We start from the raw sequence: 13,965 nt of genomic DNA on the forward strand, positions 1-13,965 counted from the left end.
AGAGTTGAAGCTACCAAAACATTTCCAGACATGAGAGTACATTTCTGCTCTGCTGTATCATCTTTAAAGTGCTGGCTGATGTCCTGAAGCTTTTAATGGCATCAGCAGAGGGACATCGAATGCTCCCTGTCCCACACACTGAACTGAAAGTGACTCAAACAGCCTCATACAAGGAGTAATTGGAACTTTATACCATTCATGAAAAAAATGTTTAAGTTTTTATTCAATAAAGCAAACAAGAAATTCAGAATCATTGAGGATTAAAATCAGGCTTTAGGTAATACAAGAGGTATTATAAGTGCAGAAAAAGCCAGCTGTTATTAAACAATTTGCTGTTATACACAACATTTCTGATTTACAACAGCAATTTGTGAGCAATTATGTAAGGTCAGTTGTTTGGCTGAAGCTGCCAATCACCTGCAGGAAACCCCGAAGGGATGAAAATTCAAAGGTGGTCGAAAACTTTTACTGTATCTCATTTCATCGTCTATTCCCACATCACTCCTTGTACACATATATGTTGAATCCAAATGCTGTTTCACAACACTGTTATGTATGAGTAATGGTGAAACAGAGGGGTTCAATCATCCGTAAAATCATATATATGTCCTCCTCCAAGGGAAGTTTGGACACAGGCTCCAAAAAATGTGCTACTTATTACAGATAAATAGTATATCCAACCGTGCCAGAGACAGAGTAAACTCGTAAGGCTCAGCTGGGTGCTGGATTTGGCTTATTCAAAGGGAAACCACCAGAAACACATTTCTGAACACTACAGGGATGGAGAAAATCTCATTACTGTGGGATAGTCATAAATGTTTGACAGTACTGATGTTTGGATGGGAGAGGTCCAAGTGAGGTCATTTTCAGGGTCAGGTTAGGAGAACTAAGACACAAAGACTTCAGGAGATAAAGTCCTCTCTGGTTGATAAATTATAACATAGAAACTGGAAGTTACATTGAGTGTCCGAGTCATGAGCAGCCCAGTGCTGAGAGAATGAGATGAGGAGTGCTTACTGTACAGTATATGTTAACAATATGGTGCTGCCATCTTGTGGCAAAGCTTTGCCAATGCAGCCAACAATTGATCACTAGTTTTAGGCAAATCTCGAACAAACTTAAAATTCAAAACACGTTTTTCTTTTTTTAGTTAACCTGCATGCTGTTTTTGTCACAGTGATGCACTAAGTATTAACCACTGGCTCTGTAACGGACACTATCTAAAACTGTGAACCCATGTTTATTTCAATGTATGAAAAATCTTTTTGCACTGTTTGAAACTAAATATATTTGATCTGAAACAAAAAGCCATCATATTATTCATAAGCTCATATTAGTATTAAACTCCAGTTGTTTGAATTAGTGGTTCTCAGGTAGTTGCATGTGGGCCCTACGGCTACATCCTTAATGAGAATCATGACCCAAATTTCAGAAAAATGTTCAACCACATAAATTTATTTTACAAAAGCAGAGAAACGAAGTCAAGATAAACATGTTTGAAAAGTGCATCATTACAGAAGTCTTAGTAGGACATGCATGGAAACAGTTTATTTTTCTCCATATTCTCTTGAGAACAGGAAGTTTTGGTAATTTCTTGAGGAATTACCTTGTTGTCTTTGGAAAACCAACTTTGTTATCTCAAGACAAGACGTTAAGTAAATCAAACACTGACATATCATCCAAAACTTCTCACTGTTATAGGGAAACTAAGTAAAATACCATATGGATGTGCATGGATGTGCATCCGTGTGGCTCTCAGCTGGTGGGTCAGGACCCAAAAGTGGGTCACAGAGCTGTTTTCAGTGTGTCTGGAAAAAATGGTGGCCAAAAGTCTTTGAAGTACTAAAGCCCATACTGGAGATACGTGCTATTTTACTCTTTCTATCCATTATATTGTCTCATTAGCATTTCAGCTTATTTATCTACTTTAGTTGGGATAACAAAGCACACAGCACAACCTGGAGAGTTGAAATCTCAGTGTTAAAAATTTCAGATGATTTAAATTCTGAGCTGATAATGAGCCGATTCTTATCAAAGGATGTTTCCCAACGCTGCGATTGTCTCTTTGCTCCATCTTTACCAGAACACACCTGACTCAGCCACGGGTTTCCAATATATAAATGGGAATTATTAGTAGTTACGAAAAGTATATTTTAACTTGTCAATGATCAAAAGTTGTAATAATTTCAAATGTACACCCAATGTGAACGGAAATCTTTCTTTTATCAATATTCCCATTTTTTTGTATTTAATTACAAATTTACACCTTACAGTATTCACATGAGATTAACACTTTAACAGCTGAAATTATACACTGACAGAGTAAATGCCCACCTCTAAAAAGAAATGTTCAGCTAAAGTAACACTGGTTATCATTAAGAGTCAAATTTTCATTAATGTTAAGGTACTGAATGTCCAAAAAGGAGTCCACTCAACAGTCTGTGGTGTGGACTGATATAGACACTGTAAAAGTGTCAGTACTAACTCTGACAGTGTCCTTTTTTATATGCAGGTATTGCTGTACAGCATTTTCGATTACAACAAGGTAATTCCTGACATGTCTGGAAAATTGCCTAATATGTACACATTATCACTGGAAAATGGAGTTAAGATATGTTTTTTTTTTCATTCTTTCTCTTTTTCAGTCATATCTTTTGTTCCATTAAAGGTCAAAACATCATTTGACACATTTTTTATGAAACGAATACAAGCAATTGTAAATTTTTTTGCCATTAAAGAAGCTGTGGTAGGTCCTGAGGAGTTAACAACCAATGGCTTAGGGTTTCTGTACATCATGGACTTTGTGCCCCAGGTTTTTCCTTGCCAAATATTTGTGACCCATTGAAAACAGCTTTATAATCCTCTTTTGGGTCCCAACCCACCAGTTCAGAACCACTGCTTTAAAAGCAAAACATTTGCTTGTTGACAATTTCTTTTCTTTGTCCTGTATGTCACTGATGTGAATATGTGCAGGTTTTGGACTCTATTCTGAATGAAACAACCGTTCTTATCAGTGATATCTTTCCCCTGTTCCCGCTGGTCTAAGTTCATCTTGCCTGGGCTCCTACAAAGGTCTTAATGGTGACTCTTGTAATGGTCAGGTTAATCAACCCTGCATTCCAGATGGACATGGCTGTTTCCTTGTTTCTCACTGGTGAATCCATCTTGCAAAGCTCCCATCTGAACCGTTTGGGCCCCGTTAGAAAGTGACAGGACCAATCAGCGATGAGGGGCAGTAACTTCAGGCATGGCAGAGTCGTGACTTGAGCAAGCAGTAACAAGAGGCTGGTTCAATTATGGGAGAGGGGTATGGCTGCAGCCCAGAGACCTCTTGGACACAGACCTCACCCGTCCAGACCTCTTGCCTCCGGGCACGGGACATCGCTGTCTCCTCCTGGAAGTCTGTATGGCAGAGGTCTGTATCCAAGAGGTCTCCGGGCTGCAGCCATACACTCTTGAATTATGGCGGAGGAGCTTGGCATGGGTGCTGCTAAAGCGCCAGGTTTATCAGAACCTGACTACATTTCTTCATGAAAAGAAAAAAAAGAACAGCAGTGAGTTGTTTTCGTTTAAAAAAGGTCATGTACTGAGATGTCTACGGTCGACATGGTTTGGTTAGTGACAAGATGCAGCCTTAACTAGATTCCAACACCTGAAAAGGAGTGCCATTTGTGGTAAAAAAAACAAAAACATCACAACAACATTACCCACACAAAATAATAATCAATGAATTCATACATTTCCATTTTTTTCACATACAAAACTTATGCGAGAGATAAAAATTTTATCTTACAGTATGTACAGTACAAGCCTATCACAATTTAAATCCAATCCAGCTCTATAGCTTCATAGCCAATGCCAGAAAAGCCCTGAGTGCAGACAGTCACAGTAGATCCAAATGAAGTCTATTCTGAAGATTGTTTGGCTGCAACATGAAAGTTACAATGTTTTAAATTTAAACCTGTATTTACCAACAGTGCTGCCCAAACTTTGGCAAAACAGACGTGAACACATAACTCAACCTAGATAATAATACAGTGTTAGTGTCAGAATTACGTCATTTCAGCGAATTTCACATAAAGCCTAAAAATAGCTGAGTTTGGTTATTTCATGTTGAAAAATAACCTTTTTTGCATTCATTCAAAGTCAGTGCATAAAACCATCACACAGTCCACATAAATCAAAATTAAAAACAATATTCCCTCTTAAATGTCGGAAGATTTAACCTCAGCTATCCACAAACTATGAAGCTTCCATCTCATTCAAGTGCCCAGTATCCAGTGATTGAGCTGTAGTCCATTTCACTTCAGAAGAACCAATGATCCGTACCAGTATTCACACTGGGAACAGTCCAGCAAGGAGTGAAGGCTGCAGGTTTTCTCCTCATTCTGTTTACAGCACTTCATCCACATGTGCGTGACTCTGTGTGTCATCATCAGCCTCTTTCTGCAGCTGCTGGTACTTTCTCTTGAAAAATCCAAACTAGGAAATAAAAAGATTGAATTCAGTCACAGATCAAATAGCAAGTCAATAACATATAAAACCAAAATCAACAAAGGAAGAGCAAGCATTTAGCAAAAGACGTCTGTAAATGTTTGCATTATCAGTTATTTAAAAAAAAAACCCACCAGTAACTTTTAAGTACCAGCAAGGGCTATTACACCTCTTAATCACAATTCATCTAGGGATTCTGACAGTTGACCACTACTTTTTGCAATTTTGATTACAGGTTTAGAATTTAATTATTTTGCAATCCAAATCAAGTTTTAAGTCTATATAGACAATGTGAAGAAATTCTTGCCAGTTGTTTTTTACATAGATATCAAATTAATGCAAAGGGATGCACTTTATGGTCTTCACTTGAGATATTATTACTCATTATTTAAATGAGTGCAGCACCACTACATCAGTATCATTAAAGCATGACTTAGGGCTAGAAAACAGCTTCTAAATGTTTTTTAGTCAATTACATTAACATTGTTACACATTATGATATTTTCAGCAGGGCATGTACAAAATGACTCTCTGATGTCCAGTGATCCAAAGTTGATGTGAGAGCATTTACACTTAAGGAGTTCCAGTTTAGTTTCTTTCTGTGTGTAAGTAACGTCATTACAGTTAACTACTAAGCTATGAGATTTTCTCAGCCATGTCTACATTTTTTTTTTCTTTTTAATCTGTTCTGTCTCAAATGAGTAATTTACTTCTGGTATGGATGAAAATCCTGTTTTTACTCTGACAGAAAATAAGGAATGGTGTATAGGTAATGTCATTAGTTTAGCCACAGAAAAGGCTTGCTATGACTCATAAAATAGACAAAATGGATAAAGGAAATGGACATTTTTCTTTTGTTTTTTAAGGCAAAACAAAATATTCAAAGGAGCAGAGGTTACACTAAGTTGAGTAGCATACTACTCCAAGGCTGTACATGCATGTGGTTAACGTGATTTAAAAAAAATACTGTGTTAGTTTGGAAGCTTATATTCCAGTTTGTAATTTGCATAGATCGATATACAATAAATCAGTCATATAGTATTGTCATTCTAAATTATTTGAAACATTTTACATTTTCATAAAATTCTATTGACACGTGCTTCACAGTTCTTTGTCTTAAAAGACAGGTACCTTCCACAGCAGTCCTACAGCCAGAGTCAGCAGCAGCAGTCCAGCAATGACACTCCCAACTATCACTCCTACAGGTACATCTCCCTTCTCTCCAGGTTTACTCACTGTCAGCACCACCTGGACCACAAAAGGACAGGAGGGGTCATTATGTGGGCTTTCTCAGTTATTAAGTACAAAAAGAAAAAGACAATGCAAATTTAGGACTCTTCCTACTAAGTAAAAGAAACGTACACGTATAAAATAAACACTGAAATGTGGTCTTACTTGTTGCTGTTTAAGGCCGATAATGAGCAGATCAGGGTTAGAGGTCTCAACATCAACACTCGACGTCAGCTCAACAGACTGATATGTTGCCTGTCACGATAAATTTAAACAAATTAAATCAATGAAAGTATAGGTATGAATTATAAATATGTGATATAAGAAAATGAGTGGTAATACAAGCAAACAAAACTAAAGTAATTATTGGATATGTTTACCGAAATAAATGTTCCACTCCAGATCCTCGTTTTAATTTTAACAAAGTAGTCTGTCTTCAGCTCTGTGTCTTTGAGGATGCATTTTATAGTCTCACATTTTGCTGTTTTGCAGTCCTGTTGGTTAGAAAAATTCCAAAATAAAATTTCAAAAATAAAATAAGATAAAATTGAATACAGCAACAAAATTTAAGGTAACCAAAACTTCATATTGCTTACAATATGTTTTATACTAGGGTAACTTGTAGAAATATATTTTTCTAGCTACAGGAATTCAAACTATTTGATTTTTCCTCTGACTTCCACAATAAAGTTTGGTATAGCATGACTAAAATAATCCAAAAAAGTTCCTATTGAACCATATTTACATTAAAGAATTAACAATGAAAAAACATGTATTTATATATATATTTTCTCATTCCACTTTGTAGACCTTTAAAATTCATTGCAAAACAATTTTTGTTGAATCATACAATCAAATCCAACATTTGCAAACAAAGATGATTACATGGTTCTAACATGTAGCATTATGTCCCACATTAAGCACTGAACATGATGACTTAGGTCCCTTGTGTACAGTTTCATGTGAGTGCACTGATGGCTTCTATAAGCTGACACATACTGTACAATCAGAGCATGGAGAAAAAAGCAGTGACTGACCAGTTTCTCGATGCCTCTGAGGCTCTCCCCAGAGAAGGACGCTTTGTGAGTCTTCACACCGATCTGCAGGGGATCAATCAGGCTGCTGGAGTCACAGCTGATAGAAGAGCCCTACCAGTAAAAAAAACAACATTCTTAAGTCATTTATTCTACAACCATCACACTACAGATCATACATTAAAAGTCAGGGGCAAAGCCTTTCCACACATGGGGCCTTTCCACAAAGTGGTCCGGATTGGTTCAGTACAGTTTGGTGCGGTAAACAAGGATCTTGGTTGCGTCTCCATAGCCAATTGAACCCTTACTTGCTAGTTCCGTACCTGCAAAGTTGTTCATAGGGCATTGCTAAGCGCCAACATTATTCACGAGAAAGTCTAGAAATGAATTTATTTTTTCAACTAATCAATACATAACAATGTGTCTGGGTCCACCCTTTCAGGTCATCTAGCTACGTTAGCTACCTCAACAGAAGAGAGCCAAACAAGTAAGAAAGTAGTAATCAGTTATTTTGGTACCTTTCTCAACAGTTGGCAGTGGAAACGCAATTAATTCGATATTGTACTCAACCAAACTGAAGCATACTGCTTGGTAGAAATGCACAAATTAGTCAAAGACCATTTACACAGAATGCATAGCACCACTTGAAAGTCCATGATGCTTTTTAACAGTTGCCAAAGAATGCTGAAGTAATGGAGATAAAGCCTGAAAAACTGCTGGTGTTTGGTGACTAAGTACTTACTGCGTTTATGTTGGTAATGTAGAGGAGAGGATTTCCATCTGTAGTGGTCATTGGCAGAGTGATGGTCAGATACAGGAGCTTTACTGGAAAGGTTCCTGTAGAAACCTTTAAATTGAATTAGTTAAAAAAAATGTTAGAGGTATTCAAAAAAAAGACATTTAAATAAACAGAATCTATAACACCTTCACTGTGAAGTTAAACTCCGGGCCGATGTCATCTAAAGTTTTCACTGTCGTCACTACAGGAATAGACGAATCTGCTACATAGAAATTGATGTTTGACTGCCTGAGAGAAGGAATCAAAAATAAAAAATATAATACACCATCAACAAGTTTCAATCTGGGACAAGCTAAAAATGTTAAGGTATTAAAAAGTAAAATTACCTGGACAAAACAACCCCAGCATCATATCGAACAGGAATGGAAATATCTGCTTTGTTGTCTGCAGGTTTTTCCTCTTTACTGTCACTGAAAAGGAAAGTTTATGGAACATGAATACATGTCAATAAGTTTACAAAACAAAGTCATAATTTTTTAACTTACTAACTTATCAATTAAATAAGTATACCTTTTGGCCTCAAATTTCACCTCAGCTTGCTCTTTCAGCTGATCAAAGCTGTATTCAAAATTCAGCAGAAATTTCATCTGTAATAAAAAAGGCATGTTTGCTTTACATTACTTACGATGACTTTAAACAGCAAGACTTGAATCAATAAAGCCTTCTTGTGCTTACCTCCTGGTCTTTTTTTAATGCTGGGTATCCCACTTGGCAGGTAACTGTCTGTAATTGTGTTGATGTGCATTTGACTCCATCTGTCTGTAAAACCATCATTCAGAGCAGTGCATAAATTATATGTAGCTATGTTCTGTCAACATCCTTCAAATATTGTGCAGTATCCAATCAGCCAGTCACATGGCAGCATCCAATGTAATTAGGCATGAAGATAAGGTCAAGATCATCTGTTAAAGTTCAAACTGAGCATCGGAGTGGAGAAGAAAGCGACTGAGTGGTTGTTGGTGCCAGATGAGCTGGTCTGAGCCTTTCACAAACTAGTGATCTGCTGGGATTTTAAAGCCCAGACATCTCTGTGAGGATTATGGGAAAAAGACAACATATCCAGTGAGCGGATATGTTGGTGGCAGAGGTCAAAGGGGAATGACTGAAAATAGTCGGATCTGACAAAACTCAACAATAGCTTCAATAACCATTCATTGCAACATGAGGTATGCAGAAGTCTCTCTGAATGCACAACACGTTGGACATTAAGCTACAGCAGCATAAGAAGAGCACACCAGGTGCCACTCCTGTCACCTAAGAACAGTAAACTGAGACTACAATCTACATAAGCTCACCAAAATTGGACAATAGAAGATGGCAAATGGTAACTCATCTCAATTTCAGCTTAAACATTTGGATGTTGAGGTCAGAAACACAAAAGCCTACCAGACCACCAACAATCATAGCACATAAAATGTCCTTAAATCACCTTTGTCCCCATTCTGGTGCTCAGTTTAAACATCAGCAGATCATCTTGGACATGCTGTTTTATGTCTAAAGGCATTGTTTACTTTCATGTAACACTTGCTTTTGAACAGGTATATCTTATAAAGTGATCGGTAAATGTTGAACTCACTTTAGTAAAAAGTAGCTAAAAGTAGCTAAAAGTACAACATTTTTAATAAGTCTCACTTTTTTCTATATTCATATTAATTTTCAGCTGTGTTAGAAAAATGTTAAGTTCACTGACAAAATGCCTCAATTTAGAAAATGGCACATTTATTGAGTGTTTTTGTGATTTGGTGACTTGGTAACTTGAAACATGCTCATTTCCTTGAAAAGAGCTTCACACTCAACACATCACTATCATGAGTACACAGACAGCTTTAAGGTGACGATTTGCCACTTACTGGGGGAAAGACGGAGGAGTAGTATAGGTTGTTGGAGAATGTGGCCAAGACCTGGGTGTTATATGCGTTCTCCTTTTTATTCCTCACAACAACTTCAAATGACAGTTCTCGGTTGTTAGCACTGACCAGGACAGGAGCTGAGCTGCAAGATAAGACCTAAGATTAGTATACTCTTTATTTATGTGTAATAATTTATGCATGGACTAAATAAGCAGGATGAGTGTTGCAGAGAGATAAAAATAGGAATGAAAAGATGAGGAAAGCTTTTCTTTATTTCACTGAAAATATAGAACCGAGGATGAGCTGTGGGTGATATCTTCATATGTTTAGACTATGATGACTTTCCTTAAAATTTATGAACACTATAACCTTGCAAAGCAGATGGATACACCCTTTTCGTGTTTCTCACTGGTGAATCCATCTTGCAAAGCTCCTGTCTGAACCGTTTGGGCCCAGTTAGAAAGTGACAGGACCAATCAGCAACGAGGGGCAGTACTTTCGGGCGTGGCCGAGTCCTGCCATAAGTAAAAAGCAACAACAAGCCGGTGCAATAATGGCAGAAGACATTAGCGTGGATGCTCCTAAGGTGTAGTTTTATCAGAACTTGAGGACATTTCTTTGTTAAAGGAAGAACAAAGAACAGAAGTGAGTTGTTTTCTTTTCAAAAGTGAGTCCTGTACTGACATGTCTATAGTCACTATAGTCAACATGGTTCACGTTATGCGGTTCTATACGGAGTTTATTCCTTGGTAGCTGCGCACGCACACCTCGGTAGCAGCTACGACGCCACATGTTTTGTTGCTCTGATTGGCCCGTAAAGATGTGACAGACAGAACGTCCATCCAATCACCCTCCGAGTATTTTTTACAAAAGCTCTGCCCTTTCCCATGCTGCAACGCTGTATATCGAAGGTTTTCCAGATGGATGTGTGAAACAAATCCATCTGGCGTGTCAGGTTATGAATACTATGGATGAATACTACAACTAAAATGATAAGATCTATGGTGTGTAATTCAACCTAACTTGCATAATTTTGTATCAGTCTGGACTGACTGTCCTCAAGATGAGAAATTCCAAAGAGGCATAAAGCCATGGCTTAAAAAAATTAAGACAAACAGCAGCTGTATGTGATCAAAAGTGTTTGAATGCTGGAAAGAGCTAATGTGTTGTACTGTCTCCATAAAGTCTTTGTTTATATCCTTTCATCTGAGTTAATTTGCTAAGTACATGTCACCCAAACTTTAAAAGGTTTTGTTTTCAGGCTCACAAGCCTGACCCATACATTTTATGAGCTGTGAAGTTGCAGTATAAACTGGAATACTCTAATTTGTGCAGCTATTAGCAATTAAGACTGCCCCATAAAACCAAGGGAAAAATGCAGTAATAGTTGTTAGGAGTTACCAGAGCACACCATCACATAAAGGATTATCCATTCAGACAAATGTGGTCTTGTCTTCTCACAATCCTTGCTTTTATCATATAAAATACATATTTATACAAAAACATGTGTATACTTGTGCAGCTCTAGCCCTGATGCGAGTCTTTGAAGATGGTAAAATAATCTAGTCAATAATGCAGTTTAGCCTCCAGAGGCTGCCAAAGGAGCTTTTTGGTACCATAATGCATCACAACAACAGCTCCTATTTCTCTTTATAACTGTTAAACTCTTCCTCATTTTGCAGAAGGAAAATGGAGCATGACCTATTTTCATCCTGTGGCATTTTGCAGTTCATGTTAGATTTTTTTCATGTATGTGCAGCTGACACTGTCATTTATTGCTCCACTCCTACAATTACAATTATTGTAACATCTCAGGGCAAAATGGTTGAGTCTGTGTTGTCCCATAAACACCTTTAATTCTTGATTGTTGATTCTCTGGCTTTTAAGTTTCATATTGAGCAACCTGTAAACAAGATAAAGCTGTGGCTGGGTTTTTCTTATTTCAGAAATAAGTCTTTGCAGCAAAGAAAATACTTTATGCTTCTTATTGAATATGGCAACATTTTAAACTTGCAAAGCATATGGATAAGCCCATTTCCATGTTTCTCACTGGCAAATCCATCTTGCAAAGCTCCCACCTGAACCTTTTTTACGGGACCAATCCGCGTTGAGGGACAGTACTTTTGGGCACGGCAGAGTCATGATATATGCAAGAAGCGAGAAGAGGCCGGTGCAAGTATGGCAGAAGACATTAGCATGAATGCTGCTTAAGCATAAGTTTTATCAGAACTTGACTTCATTAAAAGAAGAACAAAGAATGGCATTTAGGTCTTTTCTTTCCAAAAAACAATAAAAGTCATGTACTGACATGTCTACAGTTGCCATTGTTTGCATTAACCAGCTATCTGTGGAGTTTATCTATCGGTTTGGGGCTACGACGTCACGTGTTTTGTTGCTCTGATTGGCCCGTAAAGATGTGACAGACAGAACATTCATCCAATCACCCTCCGAGTTTTTTTTCAAAGGCTCTGCCCTTTTCCAAACGCTGTCAATGCACAACACCTTAATGCTCCTGATGCTGTATATCATGGGGTACTGAGGGTAGCTGATTATTAAACAGACTGAAACTTCTACTGGTGTCTCATTATGACCTGAAAAGCAAAAGGGACCACCAACCTCAAGATTATTCATATAGTTTAATTATACTGGGAGGTATGTAGGTGCCAAACAATATGTAAAGCTGTATGCTGCCAAAACTGAGTCTTGGTTTTACATTTTTAACTGCAAAGATTCTTGATAAGTGATAAATTTGACTATTGAAATTAAGCAGCATGGGATTTCTTAGTAAACATTACATACACATGGCATTGTTACATTTTAGGCCATACATAATTTTGTTATTGTGACCTGGTCATGCTTTAATTAATGCCTTCCTGTATTTCTATATTGCTGCTATTGTATCCTGGTCACTTTATGAATTTTTAATTTTATACATTTGTACTGAGTAGGGCTTATTTATTGTTACTGTTCTCTATGTACTTTGTCTTGTCAGCTGTGGTCTTGTCAGGTGTTATTCCTTATTACATGAGATTTTTAAGTATATTTTGTGTCAGTTTTATGTGGGACTACAAATGGAAATAAGCAACTCACTAAATCTGGTGCAACCATGTTTTCATTTACTATGGATGAATGATCAATTTTATTGCACACTGTCCCTTAATAAATAAAATAAGCTAAACTATATTTACAGTAGTTGCCCAAATGCATCACAAATAGGAAGTCTGTCACAGAAGCTACAACTTAAAATATTATTCATTAAAAAAGTTATAACCAAAAGTTGTAAATTACAATCACCTCATTTTAACAAGCAAATCCTACATCATTCTATCCGCAAACATCATTTATTGTCAGCAGCTTTCCATTTAATTTGCCTTTCCTTTCTTTTTCTGAGTTTACCTGTAAACAAGTAGGAGAGGATTTGCTTCCAATAAAAGTTAGCAACAGCTCCAGTAAAACAACCAAATAGTCTTTATCTTACATGCTGCCCCCTCCTCCCCCCGTTTTGAGTCAGTGATTGTGTAAATCGTCTTTAGGGCCTTATAATTAGAATCCAAGATTTCACAACGGCTCATGTTAATGACACACTGTGCATAGCTTTGCCCCAGCTTGTTCCATCATATAAAACATTATATGGTTTTAATTTTGGATCTAGAGTTACAACAACTAAGTTGTTTATCCAAAGCATATCAAAACACTTTAACTGATACAGAAAACAGAGATATTTTTTTTGTTTCAGTACATCTTATTACGACCTAATGCAGTATCTTTGACATGCAATAAACATCAGTTGTGACGTGCTGCATCTTGTACCTGACATTTTAGATGGTTGAGTGGTTCTCACCTGGTGGCCTTTGTGTCTGTCTTCACACTGAGCACCAGATCACTTACACACACTTCATCAGATCCACAATCTTTTGTAAAGGGCATCTGAAACAATAACAGAGACACTAATTTACCATAAAATGACCACTGTTTTCTTCATAGCATAGAGACATATTCAAGTTTTACTGCCCTGGATGTAATTTAACCTTGTTGTTTGAAAAACATTGTCCATTCATCTGAGACCTTGCGTGACTTAGTGAGTAACTTCAGTTTAAAAGGCAGTAATCATCCCAAACGCACAGCATGTCATTTTAAATGACTGAACAAACACTTCTAAATAACCATGTCTAAAATCTTCTCAGCTGATCTGTTTCCTGTAGATCTGTCATGACAAGGCTTAAAAACATTTACAGATCTGAAGATAATGATATGTTATAGTAGTCACTTACAAAAAACTCCCAGGCACTCGGGGAAAACATATCGAGGACAGGGTTGACATCTGCGCTCTGCTGCTCAATTTCTACCTTCAGACTGAGGGAGTTGACAAAATCCGGTGTGTCCTGTTGAAGGAGCCAGATTTGGTCAAATCATAAGACAATTTTATCAAACTTAAAAGGGGAAAACAATGTCGTGTAATTTATCTACAAGGCTTATCACACCAAACTGATCACATGAAAGTATTCATTGATGGTAACACACAACTAAATCAAAGAAGCAAACAATTTTCTTTTATTAC

General features: G+C 37.2%; 1 protein-coding gene across 1 annotated transcript in view; it reads right to left on the minus strand.

Annotated features, from left to right (window-relative positions):
• Nucleotides 1-1,512: 1,512 nt before the first annotated feature.
• The window catches only part of LOC121510473 (integrin alpha-2-like), a 32,014-nt gene continuing 19,561 nt past the window's right edge, over nucleotides 1,513-13,965 (minus strand). The window contains exons 18-30 of the mRNA XM_041788522.1: nucleotides 13,679-13,789; nucleotides 13,249-13,334; nucleotides 9,408-9,549; nucleotides 8,233-8,316; nucleotides 8,068-8,144; nucleotides 7,884-7,967; nucleotides 7,683-7,785; nucleotides 7,501-7,605; nucleotides 6,762-6,872; nucleotides 6,105-6,218; nucleotides 5,890-5,979; nucleotides 5,626-5,742; nucleotides 1,513-4,482 (exon numbers count right to left, since the gene is read on the minus strand). Of these exons, the coding sequence (XP_041644456.1) occupies nucleotides 4,393-4,482; nucleotides 5,626-5,742; nucleotides 5,890-5,979; nucleotides 6,105-6,218; nucleotides 6,762-6,872; nucleotides 7,501-7,605; nucleotides 7,683-7,785; nucleotides 7,884-7,967; nucleotides 8,068-8,144; nucleotides 8,233-8,316; nucleotides 9,408-9,549; nucleotides 13,249-13,334; nucleotides 13,679-13,789 (1,314 nt within the window). The 3' untranslated portion in view covers nucleotides 1,513-4,392. The remainder of the gene's footprint in view (nucleotides 4,483-5,625; nucleotides 5,743-5,889; nucleotides 5,980-6,104; nucleotides 6,219-6,761; nucleotides 6,873-7,500; nucleotides 7,606-7,682; nucleotides 7,786-7,883; nucleotides 7,968-8,067; nucleotides 8,145-8,232; nucleotides 8,317-9,407; nucleotides 9,550-13,248; nucleotides 13,335-13,678; nucleotides 13,790-13,965) is intronic.

The sequence above is a fragment of the Cheilinus undulatus genome, linkage group 5 (genome assembly GCF_018320785.1).
Source record: "Cheilinus undulatus linkage group 5, ASM1832078v1, whole genome shotgun sequence".
Taxonomy (NCBI): domain Eukaryota; kingdom Metazoa; phylum Chordata; class Actinopteri; order Labriformes; family Labridae; genus Cheilinus; species Cheilinus undulatus.